Raw genomic sequence first — 16,975 nt, 5'->3', positions numbered from 1 at the left:
CTAATGTATATGCCTGATAATGCAGGGATGTCATTTTTTTAAAATGTGCCCCAATTTGCTTTACTTTTGTTGCCAAAACTTTTTCTACAGATGTATGCTATAATTACGCTTGACATAGAAGGGTTTGTTTTGGATAGGAGCACTCAATTATGAAAATTATTATTTTTGCCATCTCAGCCAATTGCTAATTAACACGTATCCTTAGGTTACTGGGCTGAAAGATTCAACTGTATTTGGCACTTAGGATAAGCCATGTTTTGGCAGTTACACCACTCTCATCTTAAAGAATTTCCTTTCAACTCTTTAATATGGTTGGTTTTTAGTGCATGTTTATCTGGCTGTTGGGAATTGTATGTTTGTTCTGATTAATATGTAATATATCATTTCAGAACTTGCACTCTTGGATGAGTTAAAAGACCATGAGATCTGGCTTTTTAATTTAAGATTTTTTTTTAAGCGAAATGGAGAAGAGTTGTAGTTGTATGATATTTTCTATGCTATAGATAATTTTGCCTGTTAGTCTAAGCACTTGTTCACTAATCTTCACTTCACTTATTCACTAGTTTACTAATGTTCGTAATGATTGATAACATTTGATAATGGGTTGTGTTGTCATTCTGGTTAGCTCTGGGATCTTGTCTACATAAACACAACTTTTCCTTTAACTTCAGAGTAAATGGGTTTCATCTTGATTAGCTAGTTAAAATACCCAAAGTGTGATAAGTCCAAATATAAACATAAAAATAAAGTGATGTATAATATAGAGGCTGTCATAAGGAGAGACAGGAAGTACATCATGTGGTCTGAACTCCTGTGATGTTGAGAGTTACAAGGATCTGGACGTGGCCTTCATTAGTAGATAAAAGAAAGTAATTACTCACTTCAGTTTGCTCGCCGTTTAGCGAGCTAGAGATCACCGCTTGTTTAGACGCTGTATATGTATTACTATAGTAGGACTTTTGAAATCAAACTTGAGGTGAAATGGTTTTCAAAACATTTGGAAAAGAACATCTGAGCATCTGTGTATCAGTTTAAATTCTTATTGCCTTATTTCCCCATCAGCCCCCCATAAAATCCAATATCAGGGAACCAAAACAAATTGCAGCAATTGAAAGGCTGAAATGGTTTTCAAAGAGCATCGCACTTTAGGAATCCCTGTGTCTGGGTATGAAGACGGTGTTAAAGAGTGAATTATGGCGGACACGTATTCTAACAGCATGTCAAGCGTTTAGGCGTTACCTTGAGAGGAACCATATGCATTGATCCCAGCTACTCCATGGCCTGGCCCAGATTATCGCTCCTCAGTACCACCAGTATGTCGGGACTCTCGCAGCGCCCCCCCTCTGAGTGAGAGCAGTAGGGGTCAAAGCAGGTGGCCTGCTCGATGTTTGATCCCCCCCCCCTCCCCACACACACACCACCTGTCTGCTGTGCTTTTGCACTGCAGTTGCCTCTAATGCTTCCCGTGTGATTTCATTCCAGCAGTGATGTCTTGGGGGGGGGGGGGGGGGGGAGCATGAGTGTGACAGGCGGAATGGCTAGCCTGGGTAGGGGTGTTTAGCGGGGCCTGCCAAAATGGAGATTGATGTTTGAATCTGATTGGTGTAAAGTGGGCATTACTTGAGGCCCATTCTCCACCAAGGGCAACTGGTTTAGGTATTACCTGGTGAGTCTGTTTCCTTATGTTTCATACCTGTGGTGTCTCTTTCTGTGGTCTATGAGCAGCTTGTGAACAAGATGAATGTCCCTCCGTAATTCAGGCCAAAGTAATACCGGCTGCAATGTGCATTCTTGTCGTGCATAGTACATGTCAATGCTGCCCATCAGAAAGTCACCAAATATACCAGGGCAAACGTAGCATTTTGGTACCGTTTTATCAGAGACCGGGCGACACACACGTGCACGAGCAGTGTGGAGACGTTGACCGTGCTCTGCGCAGGGAGACCGTAGCAGCGCGGTAGCTCTGGGCTAACAACCAGCATCTGGTCGCCGCTCTTGCCCCCAAAATTGGAACCAGATGGGTGCAACAGGCAGACCCCTTTCAATCCATGAGTCATGTTTTACTGTCCTTCCGAAATCCAAACAAGGCCCAGTCTCAGGAAACCCCGGCACCCCTAGCCGCTATTACTGTTAGTCGAGCGATGCAAAGAATTTGACAAAACACCCAGCCTGGTTGTGGACATTCCCCCATAGACACCATAGCTCGGAGCCTGAATATCATTACAGCCATGGATTTACATCGCGGTGTAATGTTAGGGTGAGATGTAAGCTTCAGTTGCAGCATGGTCTGTCAGCATTGTTTAATTACGTCGGGCTTTTTGTAGAAAATTGAACCATTGTGTGAATTATGGATTCGTGTGTTTCGCCTGTAGTCAGTTTAAAGATTTTAACATGCTGCAGCAACCGCAGGCTTGTTAAATTGGAAGATTCGTGCCATAATTATGCTAAAGTGATCACATTTTGCCTCACTTTGCCTTACCAAATAACTACGTGCTCACAAGAGTGCTGGGGTTTTATTTAATGATCTGGCATAACCCTTCATCTTGCTAATAGCTGGAAAACAATGAACCATGCCCCTTTTTTGCTATCTTTCTTGGCACTGTAACCTGGATGGTTTACCTGGGAGGGATTTCGTAAATGATTTCTGATTTTGCTGAAAAAGGCAGAGGGTAACACATTTCTCTAGTTTAACAGTGAACGTTTCCCCCATCTGTCTAAATAATTTGCTATGCATTTTCCTAATTGGAATGAAATATGACAATGCAGGTATCAATGCTGAATCCATTTTACATTATTATTTTTTTTAAACCTGAAAAACAGGTTTTTCCTATCATATATATTCATATATATACCTATATATGGGCTGTTCTGCAGACAGATTTGTCTGACAGTAAAATTTGCTCATTTTTGAGATCCTGGATTCTCTCACCTGACAGTTCACCTCATACCTTGTGGGTTTATTCGGTTTAATGCAATGGCACCAGTACATCCTCGAGAAGGCATGTGCACGTCTGCAGCCTGAGCTGTTGCGGCAGATGCTAAACTCGTTGACAGTCAGGTTAACTAGGTAACCACAGCTCTGAGCTCCTCTTGGACCCGGGTCAAGACATTCCTCTAAATGGGCCAGATGGTATTCAGATTTTGTGTGTTTGGCATGCAAGTTCCTAATTCGTCATCGGCATTGACCATGCATGACTTGTGGCCTTTCACAGAGATTCTGCAAGCCTGCCTTAGCTGCATATTTGTGCCTTACCTATCTCTCCTAATACATATTTAAGAGCACTTCTTTAAACAGGTGTCAAATGCCAAAAACAAGTGTGTTTTTTTTTTTTTTTGTTTTTTTTTTATATTTTGTGTTGGTCTGTTTGTTTTGTGCAAACTGCAGTTATTGCTTGTTCTTCCCATGTTGTCATGCGCTTTCCTCCAGGTTCTCCAGCCACCCACCCACCCAAGTCCAAAAACATGCTATGGTGAATTGGAAAAATTGTCTATAGGTGTGTGTGAATGGTGTGTGTGCCCTGCGATGAGTTGATGCCCCATCCAGGTTTCAGCCTTCAGCTTGTTGTTTCCTGGGTTGACTCCCGACCCCAGCAACCGACCCTGCATAGGATGAGCAGAATGAATGAATGAATGTTTATCCAAATGTTCTCCCTTGTCTGTCTGAACTGAGTGTTTGTGTTTTCAGCTCCGTTGGTTGAAGCTCATGGAAACTGAGTGAAACTTTTTAGTTCAGGCAAAAAGGTAAAAAAAATATAAAATAAAAAATCCAAATATCCATATTTATACACCAGAAGCACATTTGCTCTGCTCAAGATGCAGAAACTTAATCCCTAAAGGCTGAAGTTAAATCAGATGCAAACCTGTGTGTGGTTCATTGCTTTTCCTTAAAGGACTGAAAACTGAATTTGAGGAAATTCTGCTCTGTGGACTATGGCATCTTCTCTGTAGGTGGTGGAAATGGGGGCGACAGAACAACAGCTGATTGATTTTAGATGTAGGGAATGATGGAAGGCCATCTGGAGGAATCTACTTGTCACTGTGACTGGGTTTGTTTCGACATTAACACACATGTTGAAATATGCGGCTGAAAGCTTCCACCTTGTGTTTCAGCATGTAACGTGGAGACAGGCAAGGTGTGCCGGGAGTCGTCTGAGCAGCACCTGCAGCCCTTCAAGGACAACATGGATACCTTCCTGCACCAAGGTAAGGTGGATTAAGCCGTCCTCAGGGGAGGAGTTTGGACTGAGGGTGAGATACTGATAACTTTGTCACAAAGGCAGCTTAGCTGTTGTTCTCATTCAGGGCTGGCCAGTCGCTAGGAAGGGTGGTGCTGTTAGAGTAATCCTCAAAGCCCAACCATTTGCTTTCTCTCATCTAGTTTAAGGCTATGAAATGTCATGGTTATATGGAGCTTCTGGGCTGGAGCCCTGCCGTGCATTAGGATTGTTTTATCGCTCTCATTGCCTTGGTTACGAGCTGTCGTTAGCTCAGCTTTAGTGTGCTCGGGTGGGATGCATGTGCACTAAATGTGTGAGGCAGTCAGTGGATTGCGGCTGCTGGGGCTGTGACTGAGTAACTCGCGTGAAATCTGTGTACAGCAGGCCTGGTCTCCTAGAAGATGCAGAAGGTTACCCTCTACACGTGATTCACGAACCTGTGTCGGAGAACTGGATCAGAGTGTCAGGCTGTAGGTCCCTTTACAGCAGGGGTCTCAAACTCCAGTCCTGGGGTCCCGGAGCCCTGTATAGCTTAGTTCTTTCCCCCTTACACCACAAATGATTCAGCTAAAGAGCTGTGTGGTAATTAGCACAAGGAGTTGAATCTGGTGTGTTAAATGAGGGTAAACCAAAAACTGTGTAGGGCTCCAGCCCCCCAGGACTGGAGTTTGAGAGCCCTGCTTTACAGGGAGGTCTGCGTTCCTTATCCCGGTGACCCGCAAACACGGCGCCGCTAACCGCAGCCACACGCTAATTTGTCAGTGTGCCTTGCGTGCTGACCTTTTGCGTCGTGCCCCGAGGAAGCCCCAGACTTTACCCAGGCAGCTGCTGGCAAGTTAGCCTTGTGAACACAGCATCACTCGCCTCCTCATTCCAGTACACCTTGCCTCCCCTCACCCCCTATGGTGAGAAGTAAACTAAACACTGCTCGCATGAGATCAGTTTGAGCTCTATAGCTGTTTATCCGGCTGTCCTATAAAACTACAGTGATTCACTGGAAGTGGAATGAGCAGCAGTGATAAATCTAATGCACATCCTTTTCTGTCCCATTTTTGTTTGTTTTCTAAGTATTTGTTTTACTGTTTCTGACTGATTAAACAACTTTAAAGGAGCGGGTGTCTGTATTCGCCTGTGCAGCACCGCGACGGCTGAACACTGTATTCAAATAGCGTCCTAATCTCTTGCACATGTGTGCTCTTTTGTCTTCGGTGTCTTTGAACGCGAGCGAAAGGATGTGTTGGCAACCGCGCCGTTCTGCCGGTGGGGAGGCAGACCAGTGTTTGATCCTGCCATTCCACCATCTGTATTGGGGGGGACAGGTTCAGGACGGTTTTTTTTTTTTGGGGGGGGGGGGTGGACATTGCATTTCATAGTAATAGGCCTTGTTACATGCATGTTAATGAGTCTTACTTAATCCCTGGGTGAAACCAAACCCACTGCCCATGAAAAGTGAAACCAGCCCTGCAAGATCCATTCCGTGTTCGTCAGACGTTTTCTTAACATCGACGTGCATCATTCCATTTTTATTGACTCTTTGATCAGTCCAAGGCAGAGATGTAATTCCCTGAGATTCCTTCCCCCCCCCCCCCCCCCCCGCACTGTTTATGGTTTGAAGCAAAAATGTGATTGTGCCACCCCCGGCCACAAAAAAAAAAAAATGACCTGCTTGTCTTAAGTCTGTTCTTGAGAATGCATGTTGGACAGTTGAGCATAACATGTATACATCATCCCAGGAACAGAGGGAGAGCCAGATGACTGCTTTACTCCTGGTACTGATTCAACACCAGGCCACAAATGGAAAATAATCTGTATCTGGGTGGGGGGCAATCTTTATGCAAAGAGTGAAGGGAGTATCTGAGTGGTGATAAAAATTTTATTTGTTGATCAAATCCAGTATCCAGATTTTGCCTCCAGGGTACCACTAACCAAGATTTAAGTAATGGCATCTAACATGTAGCTATTACATTATATATGCGTTACATACGTGCATTAAAGCAGTCACTTTGTAAGGGAAGCAGCCTGAACGATTGCATATGTCCGTAAAATTACATGGCACTGTACCCTATTTGTACCACTGTGTGGAAGTGGTAACATTTCTGTTACCCTTAATTAAGAATACACTGCCGTTGTAGGCTAAACTGTGTTTTGCTGGTGATGGATTATCTACAAACAATAGGTACCACATGTAAAAAGATCAATGGGCAGATTTAGCTTTTGGAACAGTAGATCTTTGCATTTGACACGTCAGGAGTGCTCAGATGTGGCTTCTGGCTTCAATTACGTGCAATGATTCGATCTTCCCTGAAAGGAGGCCTGAAGATCAGAGCATTGATCTCCTGTCTCCCCAGTTCCTGAGTGTCTGGGAGGCGGTGTTGAATAACTGCGTTGCCCTGTCTTGCTGGGGGGGGGCTTAGGCAAGTGCTCCAGTGTGCGTCTCCCTGTCCTGATAACAAACTGTGTAAATTCACATGTAGTTTACAAAAAAGTTCATTTTATTCATGGTATAGAGTTCTACCTTTCAATCATCAATTCAGAGTGGAAGTCTGGCCATTTATAATTCCACAGATTTTTTATAATTATTTTTTTGAAAGGTAAGACCATGGAACTTGTCAGCCTTCCCCCCCAGTCTTGAATGTGGCTATGGTTGACAACTGACAAGTGCGCTCATACTTCATTGGTTTGATTTTTCCCATTCGCGATGATCTGGTGAAGTTCTATTGACAGGGGCCAGTGTGTGTTGATGTCCTTAATCGACATTTAATGGCAAGAGATTGGTGTGGATTATGTGCATTTTATCACAGGTGTACCTGCATAGATCTGCATATGTTGTACTCAAGGGGTAGTCCAGGTCTTTGGATTTCTGTGGGGTTTCTGCCTTTTGTGGGGGTTATAAGTAGCTCAGTGGTTAAAAGCATGGATTTGTAACGAGACACTTAGTGTAGTGTTCCAGGGAAGCATGAGAAATGTACGCCATTTTGGATAAAGGTGTCATCTAATGAAATAAATGTGGAATTTTCCAACATATGTGATTTGAAAGCAATGCTAAGAATGTTCAGAGTTCATTCCTTCCCCCTTTCCAGAGAGGAAATAAAATGGTTCTTCCGGTGTCTTTTGTGCCATATCAGTATGATTACACGGCTTGCTGAAATACAGGGCATACTGTAAATATGTGCTCCAGCTGGCAGATGGATTGGGGATTGTCAGACTTCCTCCTGCCGCACAAAAGGCAGTCTTGTTTCAGAACCTGGCCGCTCTGGACGCAGAGGACGGCCCAGGCACCCTCAGTCAGGATGCCCGTCCGGGATCAGCCTTGGGCAAATTCGGCAGCTAATCGGGTCCGATTATGAAACGTTTATACCTGCAGCCTGCTGAGATTTATCACCTGTGTGCTGGGGGGGGGGGGAATGTAAACAGTTTATCTGTAAAAGGCTCTGTAAACAGTTTAATGGGGGAGCGGCCAACTTTCCAGTTGCCACTTGAAATGATCCTTTCAAATACCCCTAATCCTGGCAAACAGTGGAGGTATAGCACTGAATTACAGACGGCTGATAGTATTCCTACAGTAAGTGGTCTTCCCAAGAGTAATGATGCACTATCATTATTTACTACTATTATCTTCTGCCTATTGTATAATCCTGTGAGGGCAGTCTTAGGAAGGGGGGGTGCAAATAGACTGGGTGCAATCACGGCTTTCTCTCTCTCTCTCTCTCTCTCTCTCTCTCTCTCTCTCTCTCTCTCTCTCTCCTTTTCCGCATTCACAGCAAAGACTGAACTAGACGACCAAGATGTGAAGCTCACCGAAACACACAAAATGTAAGGAGTGTTTATGTTGTGTGGAACACTGTCTTTGCTGTTTTTATTTTGCCAGGAGAAAGCATTTGCCTTTTGGCCTTTACACTGAGTGACACAGACAGCCGCAAAACCGAGCTGTCCGCACGCACGCACGCACACACACACACACACACACACACACACACACACACACTTATGTATGGGGCTTAGCCCTTGTAATTCTAGGGCCAATTTGTCATTTCTGCATATGCGCCACACGGTGCCTATGCCAAAAACCTTGGCAGCTGTCCTGTGGGATGCTGAGGAAGCCACTTTGAGTGTTCATGTCTCGCCGGCTTGTTACGAGGACCCAGTGATGGGATGAAAGCAACAGGCCCTGTGTTTATCCAGATAGCAATGGCTCCAGTGTTAACATGGACACTGGTTGAACTGGGATTAACAGTGAGTTCAGGGAGCAGTTGGTGGTCATTAATACATAAATATTTCTATAATTTGAGAGTAGAGATAAATGACAACTAAAAGTACAGATTAGCAAACTTTATAATTCTGCTTTATATAACTTTCCAGCTTTTTGCCATCCATTGATTTAACTACCTGCTAAGTCTGCAGTAATGCTTTTTATGCCCTAATTCAAAGCTCATGTAATACATGCATGATGTCTGTCTTTGTCTCATTTGGAGTGTGTTTGATAAACCTGAGTGGGCTTAAATTTCCTTTTAACAAGTAGTCTGTCGTTAAGATTATTGCAATGTAAGGTTCTAGCTTTAAAGGTGCAAACATGGGGTGACATATCTCAAAGTAATATACCGTTTTTACATTTATAGGATTTGACATGTAGACAAAACATTTAAAGCAATTTAATCACATTAGGAAAGAATGCTATAACCATAGCCAGAAAGTATGGCTCTAATTTTGTGTCTTCATCCAGAAATTTTAGCAAACAATCTTTCTTTGTCAAGCTGCCATTTTCATTCTTGCTGCATGTTATACTTTAGCAACTGCCATATCATTTGTATGATCTTTCTGCTTAAGGTCCTATTTCCAGACCAAAACATTTTAATTTATAGCAAGTAAGGGTGAATGGTATAAACAGTATATATGGTACGCCGGTATGAATTTGCCCTAAGGTATTGATTTTGACAATACCATGCTAACTGGTAGAGCAGGCTTCTTCTTCATGGCTGATAGAGCTGTGCAAAACGAAGAGGAGGAGCTGGTTAAAAAGACCAGTGGAACTTCCATTATATGGAATTGGTTCGGATTTAAAAAGTCAGACCGCGAGAAGAAAACGATAATCTACAAATTATGTCAGGTGATGGTGGTTTCATGGGGTGGAAACACAAGTAATCTTTTCTATCAGCTCAAAGCGAAACGCGTCCTGCAGTACTTGAAGTCAGTTTTAATTTTCAATTTGTGCAGCTTGGTTTTATTAGTTTCATGAAAAAGTTTTTCAGACATGGAAGATGGTAAAGGTTTGTATTTTTTTTATGATTGTAGTTTTTTTTCCGCAAAATATATGTTCTTAAAATACCAGCGTAACAGCTAAAATACAATATGAAATATGTCCTAGTAATACAATTCAGAGAACAGCAATAACTACCATACCAGTGCTTTTCCCCTTTAGAAGCATTTATATTGAAATTTTAGGAAACAAAAATACTGCGATATATACCGTTACCACCATTGTTTTAAATTATACCATGGTAGAAATTTTATGCTCCTACCACCCAGCCCTAATAGTAAATACATTTCAGCAATTTTTGTCAGTTCATCTTTTGTGTTAACAATGTTTTTTCACCTTCCTGCCCCACTCTGTCTCCAGCTTCTTGGATCTAACAGTGTTCTTCTCAGTCAAACCTAAGATGGGAGAGAAAGAAGTCTCCCCCAACACCTTCTTCTCTGTGTGGCATGAGTTCTCCACTGATTTCAAAGACATGTGGAAGAAGGAGAACAAACTGATCCTGCAAGAAAGGTATGGCCATGTTTTCTTCTCCCTGCTGTAAACCTCTGCTTTATTCAGTCATTGAATTGGTTTGTGATAATTGCTGTATAAAATGGTCACCCATACAATGAAATTTTAAGTTACATTTTTTTTTATTTTGGAACGATACCGTGGCAAAACATTTACAGAGGGAATCAAAAACTAGCCTGGTCTGGCAACTTGGTGGTCTAAAATAATGTTGATTCTTATAAAGAAAGTGACAAGTAATCAGTCAACCACAATCAGTCAACCACAATCATTCCCTACTTAGACACACTTGGGAAACGATAATTTATCCAAGCTGGTCCATGATCCTTTTATCTGTTCCTCTATACTAATATTTCTTACTGTATAGTCTGGTTCAAAGCACAAAAATGCCCTTTCTGCTGAATTGTATGTTCCTGAACTTTAAACGTGCCCATATTTCAGCAACGGTGTCATGATCGTTTAAGGCAAAAACTACTGAAGTGTAACGTCCCTTGTGTGTACTGCTCCCTGGGCAAAATGGAACATGTGACGTTTTTTCCCTCTGTGGGTTCAGTGTTTAGACCCGGGAGGGTAGTTTATCCATCGTGCTCAGCACAGCATCTGTGAACCCATGGCCCCTGTAAGACATTTTGTTCAATGAACGTTGTGAGAATGTTCTGCTTCTGTTTTATGGCTGATTCCAGCATCCAGGGTGCCTGGATGGGAGTCTTGACGTAATGTGGCATTACTTCGAATATCTTCTGCCTTCTCTGTGTCACCAGAGCGTAGTGCAGGGGTCTCCAACTCCAGTCCTGGAGAGCTACTATCCAGTAGGTTTTCTGTCCCACTTGGCTTCTGATGAGCCACACCTGGCTCTGGTATTTACCTAGCTCTCCAGGACCAGAGTTGGAGACCCCTGGTGTAGTGAGTTCTGCTAATAGCAGAGTGTGATTTGTATGCCTGTGAGCTAGCTGTTGAGGTGCCATGCAAGTCTAGTAGGCTCCTTCCAAACAAGAGATCAACTTGGCTACAGGGTGCTCACTGAGTGACTAAGGAACGCTGTACTGTTGAAACTCATGAGATGAGTTGTGTACTAGAAATCAGTTCCTTGCTGGGCTGAGACATGTCAGAAGACCATCTAAGAGTAAATAGAGCATCTTCCTTTAATCCTTCTGTGCTTGCTGAAAGTAACGACTGCTACTGGACCATTAACAGATTATGCTTTTAGGATGCAGATATCTATTTTCATGCTCTGTCCTCATCGACTTAGTTAATTATTAGAAGTCTGCAGCTGTATGAATAGGTACGTTAATGCTCTACTCTGACAAAGTTCTGTGCGTCCTTGTTTTGAGCACAAAAGTCTCAACATGACAGTCAGTTTGTCAGTACAATTTGAGGGGCATTCTCTCCATTATTACTGTTTAGTCCCCAGGGTTGAGTTCATCTGCACACAGGTTTCTCCTAACATCTGCCATGTGTTTAGTATTAGATTATATCTGGCTCATTAAAATTCACTGAAAAGTCGAGAGCTAGCGAAATGAACCACGTCTATTTTTTTAACCCGAATAATAAAAAGAACGCTTGACTGGAATAGCTAGCTTCCAGTGGTGTGATGAGGTTTTCTGATAACACAACAAATGTCAACAAATACAAATTAGCCGGTGCTGATGACTGGAAATAAGAATGTTTTATATATTTATATATTCTTTTGATAACGTTATGTTCTGGCATGAATATCTGCCATGAATCTACACTGAAATGCAAAAATGCATTTTGTTTCTTTAACCTTTTAACATGCCCCATGGCTTGACTTCCAGAGCATGTTTCTGGAAATGATGTGAGTAAAGTGTGGTTAAATTTGTCAGATACGACTATGCATATGGTCTTAGTGTCCAGAGTCTCCAACAAGGGGTAGAACTGCATGAATGCTAATCTTTTGCTATAATTCTTCCACAATTAACAATATAAATTCAATATGAATACAAATTTGTTGTACCTTTCTGATATTGCCATTTACTAATGAATCCGGCTAAAATTTGTTTGAAGATTTAAACACACTAGAGATTACAGTAAAATTGTTTTGGGAAGTATGTGTTTTGCAAAAAAAATTAAATAAAATAGGCAGGTATGTTGTTCGTAAAACGCATGAGATAAAAGCAGCACCTTCTGCTCCTGAACCGCCTGCCCTAAGCACTATGAACAGTACATTACAGCCCCACCACAAACCAAAACCATTTTTATCAAAATGGCTCTCAGCAGCAGATTGGTCCCCAAAGCTAGACGTCAGGGTTTTGTGTTTCTGCTGACATTTGCTTTACCCCTTAATCAGGAGATCTGCTTCCAGCGTGTTTGCCTTCCCATCCAGTGGTACCTTAAAAACCTCAAAGAATTTCCCCCATGCTGTTGCAATGTGCTAATTTGTCACGAACAGTCAGCCCTTCCGCCGAGCTGTAAAGTTGTCCCACAACCCAGTCTGGATGGAGCCAGGAGACTCGGATCTGTCTGTCAGGAATACATACCTGGGTTATTGATGTGAGGAAGATGGCAATTGGCTGCCCGCTCACTGCTTTGAACGATGCTGAAGTGTTTACCAGTAGTTTGCAGACAGGCTCCTGGGGATGCGTCAAAGGTTTCTGCTCTTTTGGCATCCAGATATGTCACCTTTCAAGTGAGAGCACCCCCCTTTCCTCCTGAGGGTGCCACAGAGGGGACACTTTATACACCTCATTGCGGGTTTGCCTTTTTCAGTTACTGACTCTTGAGGGACATTTCATATACTCTCTAGTTTTGTGTAGTGTCACAAAGAGTTAGTACTCCAGAGCTTTTAAAAACCTTTGTTTATGGACTCTCTTTGTGCAGTCATCACTGAGCAATGTATGCTGTAGTAAGGGATACACAAGCACAGATCTCCCACCATTTTTTCCACCAGGATCGCATGATCCTGCAAGGAAGAAGGGTTCTGTTCAGTGTGCGATAAGACTACAGCAAATTGGTAGTGCTCTCAGTACTACATGGGATATTAAAATTTCCCACATTGCATGAAATCCTTCAGCAAAGCCTTCAGCTGTGCCAATGAGGAATTCCATTTAATTTAATCTGTGACATTTTACAAATGAGTAACTCTGTTTCTCCTCACAAAACCCCCTCACATTAGTGACCATTTGCTTTCCACAGTGCAGGGCTTCACTTGCACTGAGTAAATTATTAATGAGAACACCACCTCAAATAGCTCAGACCTAAGGGCTGTGCTTTGGCCTTCACTAGACATTGGATAATGGGCAGACAGTAAAAGAGGTACTGTCTTCTGAAATGTTCTTTTGGTATTAGAGTATACGTAAATTAACCTCTCTACTTGCCATCCCACTTATTGTGCGTATTAGGGTGTACTATCATGTATCTGTCATTGTGTTGTCATGGTTATGCTCATCAATAATGGGAACTTAATGTCTGCTCCAGGACTGCCCCAGTTCTCCCATTCAAGATCTTATCCATAGTGAAAACAATGAATTTTAAACATACTCATGACACTAGCTCTTTTGCTTAAGTGTTCTGCCATTTAATTTGTATAACCAGGCTATAGTGATTTGGAAATGTCCTCTGCTATGGGCCTCTCTATTTTTACCCTGGAAACCAAAAAACAAATTGTTCAATTAGGTCTTCACAGCTGTGTAATTGTCACAGTTACCCACTCTCTCTCTCTCTCAAAGAAAGTAATTACTTGCAAGTGAAAGTTCTGGGATGGACCATGACCCTATCAAAAAGTATGCCATATTTGGACCTGTGGCAACAATTCTCACGCAGGTTTTCAGTGGGGGCATAGACCTCTGACCCTCATGAGCACGGCAACCAGGAGTGGGCTGCAGGGTGTGCAGTGGTGGGTGAAGTGGAATCTCTCTCAGTTGATTAGCCATTTTTGTGTGGCTCGCTGTGTGTGTGTGCGCGCGTGCATGTGTCTGACGGCTCGGATGCTTGAGTCTACTACTGAGAGTCTAGTCTCAGCCTGGGCACCCCATAATTCTCTCCCACGTAAACACTTCAGCTGTGCTTGGTCTGAAGGGAGTGGACCCTTAACAACCAGATCAATCATCTTAATTTAGTTTGCCTTCAGAAAGGGTTGGAAAGTCTTCCAAGGCCACATTGCCTAATGCATTTGCGCTGAAGGTGAGTTTAAAATATGGGAATGTTAGCTGTGTTCCAAGTGGTGAAATTATCTTTTGTAACTAAAATCGTCAGCTTCAATTTCTATATTTCCTGATCATTTCTAAAGCCCTGACCATGGATGAGTTCAGTGTGTAATTACATGCTGGTGTTATAAAGCTTTCTTTATATCCATCTTTCCACACTGGACACCAGTTTCATTTATACACTGCCTTCTTTCTGCAGTTTAGACACTAAGCTCTTCTGGGACCCTTCCAGTTACGGCGTTCTGATGTGGAGGAACTGATTCTTGGGATCTTTTCAGTAGCTGGGAAGGTCAAGGAAGTTAAAGCCGAATTGAACGGCTCCCCTCTCACATCCCTAAGGGTGTTAGTAGTGTGTTGGCCAGCAAGTAAACATCTTCATGGACAGCAGGCAAGGCTGCGTGGGCGTGGTAAGAAATGTCCTTTGTCGTGAACAAGTCTGAGTAACCATGGAGTAGGGTGTTGTCAGGTCCAATTAGGGGCTGTGGTAGCACCTTGAAGGAGGAGAGCCCTAGTGGCTTTCTCTTCTGATGGGGTAACGTTTAGCGTGTGCATACGAAGATTGTTTCCATACACCATGTTGAGATTTAGGCATTCTAGGTATAACAAGCCATTGCAAGATGCCCTCTTCGTCTCCTGGGTCAGAAAGGTCGGTTCAGCCAAGCCACTTTGCACAATTTAGCATTTTGGCGCTAATCAGTCCTTAATCTATGCATAATTCAGTCTCTAGTTGTTACACTTAAAGCCAGTGGTGCTGGGAAGTAGCCAGGAGAAGCGGCTTTAATGGGAAAGTGAAAACTACTTCTGGAGGGCTTGGGTTCTTCCCTTAAGGTCTGTTATTAAAGTATCAGGTTGACGTTATGCACTCTTACAAAGTCGATCATAGCGCACAAACATCTTGCGTTGATGCTTATCAGCTCTGACATATTTATAAAGCTACTCCATATTAAATGGATGCTTTATATCCATTATTTCTCCGGTAAATGCAAGTATGTGTTCCTCTTGTTCGACGTGTTCAATGATTTTCTTTGATGCGCTGTTATGTTGTCAGCTATTTTTAGCCCATTCGTGAAAAAAGTGGGCTGACAATTAGAAGCGTAAATCATAATTATACAATGCTTTGGGCTTAAGGTACATTTTATATGGAGGAAATTATAATCAGCTCGTGTGATGACATCAAAGGAGCTCTTTGAAGCATATTACTGATTTATACAGGCATTTTCAGGATAGGAACAAAACCTTTGAATAATTGCTTAAAAGGGTATTTTTCACTAGAGATGCTGTGCTGCGGAAGTCATTACAATGGTAAATGTAGGTGGAATACAAACAAAAGGCTCTGTTTTTGTTTAAGGTAAAAGGTGTGTTCATGATGTGACATTGACCTGAATGCCATCCGTCATCTTGCGTGTTTGTGGATTTGTTCCGTCACGTCACAGTCCTTAAACGGGAACCATTTTCCGGTAATTATGGGATGAGAAGAATGTAATGGGGAACTCTGGTTCAAGTGGAAATTCCCCATTGACCAAAAAAGCTGAATGAACAAACCTTGTTTGTTTGTTTTTAAAGGGAAACCACCAAAATTGCGCAATAACCTTCCTGTTGCCTCTCAGCAGGATGTTGTGTAATGTTTGTAATCTGTCCCGCTTGTATGTCGCTTTTGACAAGAGCATCAGCTAAACGCATAAATTTTATGTAAATGTGATGTTTGCCGCCTTTCTAAGCTTAGAGTGCACCAGTCACCAGAACCAGAAAGGGAGCTGGCCTGTTAGGGGCATGAATTGCCTGACATAGTTTTCGGGAAGTTTAACTTTTGTTTGGCTAATGTGCGATATCATCACTGTTACAAAGGGTGGCCAGATATAATCTAAATTTTTCAGAAGCTTGTGTTTCTACTACAGAATTAATGACGTTTGTGAGACACTTCTGGGTGTGTCTTTACAAGCCGTGGTCCTTTGATAGAAGTTTGAAAGTTGTTGTAGCATCTTGGGATGTTTAGCCAGTGATTGAGTGTGGTATGCGTTATGAACATTAAAGCACCCTAACTTTTGAATGAGCGGTGACACGCATTTACTTATCAGCAAGTTGATGTCGGTGTAATGAAGCAGCCAGTTACACTTTCTTGACCTCTGAAATCCCATTTAAAAAACATGTAGTGCTACCATCCCGGAGAAGCATGACAAAGCAATTTTTATTCTGCATTAATACACTGTTACTTGTCCTGAAATTATACTGCGGTTCCTTAAGTCTGACCTTCATTTCAAACTTAAGTGTTCATTGAAAGTATGAAATTGCAAAATGATCAACTGTAATTGAATAGCTACTGTCTACTTGGATGTCAGTAGAATATTCATTACAGTTTTGTCTCTAATGGTCATTGTAACTGGTAGCTGAGCCTCTATATTGCAGGAGGGATGTTTGGAGGGGCTGAGCCTTGGAGATTATAACAGCACTTCAGTGTCCCACATCTAGGCTTCAGGAGATGCTTTGTAGGTTTAATTGTGTTGAAAAGCATTACTGCCGTTTTAAAGTCAGAACTGAGTTATGGTTCCTTAGCTGAAACCCAGTCAGATGACTCTTCTTACTCACTTACCACCATTATTTAAACTTTGACGTGGTGTTTGATGTTTGCATTTTATTGTCTTTGCATTAACTGGTTTTGAAATGATTATTTTAGATGCATTAAGACATAATATGAGCTGATTATATTATATTTACAGTTACGATATTTTAGATAACATTTCATTGAAGGAAAACAGCTATTCTTACTAGTTGCTGGATTTATTCCAGCAATCTTTATTTTTCTTTTTTGGTTCGTATGAGTTGCCCCCCCCATTTGG

At 42.3% G+C, this 16,975-nt stretch overlaps 1 protein-coding gene across 4 annotated transcripts in view; it reads left to right on the top strand.

Annotated features, from left to right (window-relative positions):
• Positions 1 to 16,975, top strand: part of fmn2b (formin 2b) — a 55,570-nt gene that overhangs the window by 36,115 nt on the left and 2,480 nt on the right. For all 4 annotated transcript variants that reach the window (XM_023830962.2, XM_072703367.1, XM_072703366.1 and 1 more), the window contains exons 15-17: positions 4,111 to 4,203; positions 7,979 to 8,030; positions 9,832 to 9,981. In XM_023830962.2, coding sequence (XP_023686730.2) covers positions 4,111 to 4,203; positions 7,979 to 8,030; positions 9,832 to 9,981 — 295 coding nt within the window. The remainder of the gene's footprint in view (positions 1 to 4,110; positions 4,204 to 7,978; positions 8,031 to 9,831; positions 9,982 to 16,975) is intronic.

Source organism: Paramormyrops kingsleyae, chromosome 20 (assembly GCF_048594095.1).
Source record: "Paramormyrops kingsleyae isolate MSU_618 chromosome 20, PKINGS_0.4, whole genome shotgun sequence".
NCBI lineage: Eukaryota > Metazoa > Chordata > Actinopteri > Osteoglossiformes > Mormyridae > Paramormyrops > Paramormyrops kingsleyae.
This window is presented reverse-complemented; position numbering and strand designations above follow the sequence as displayed.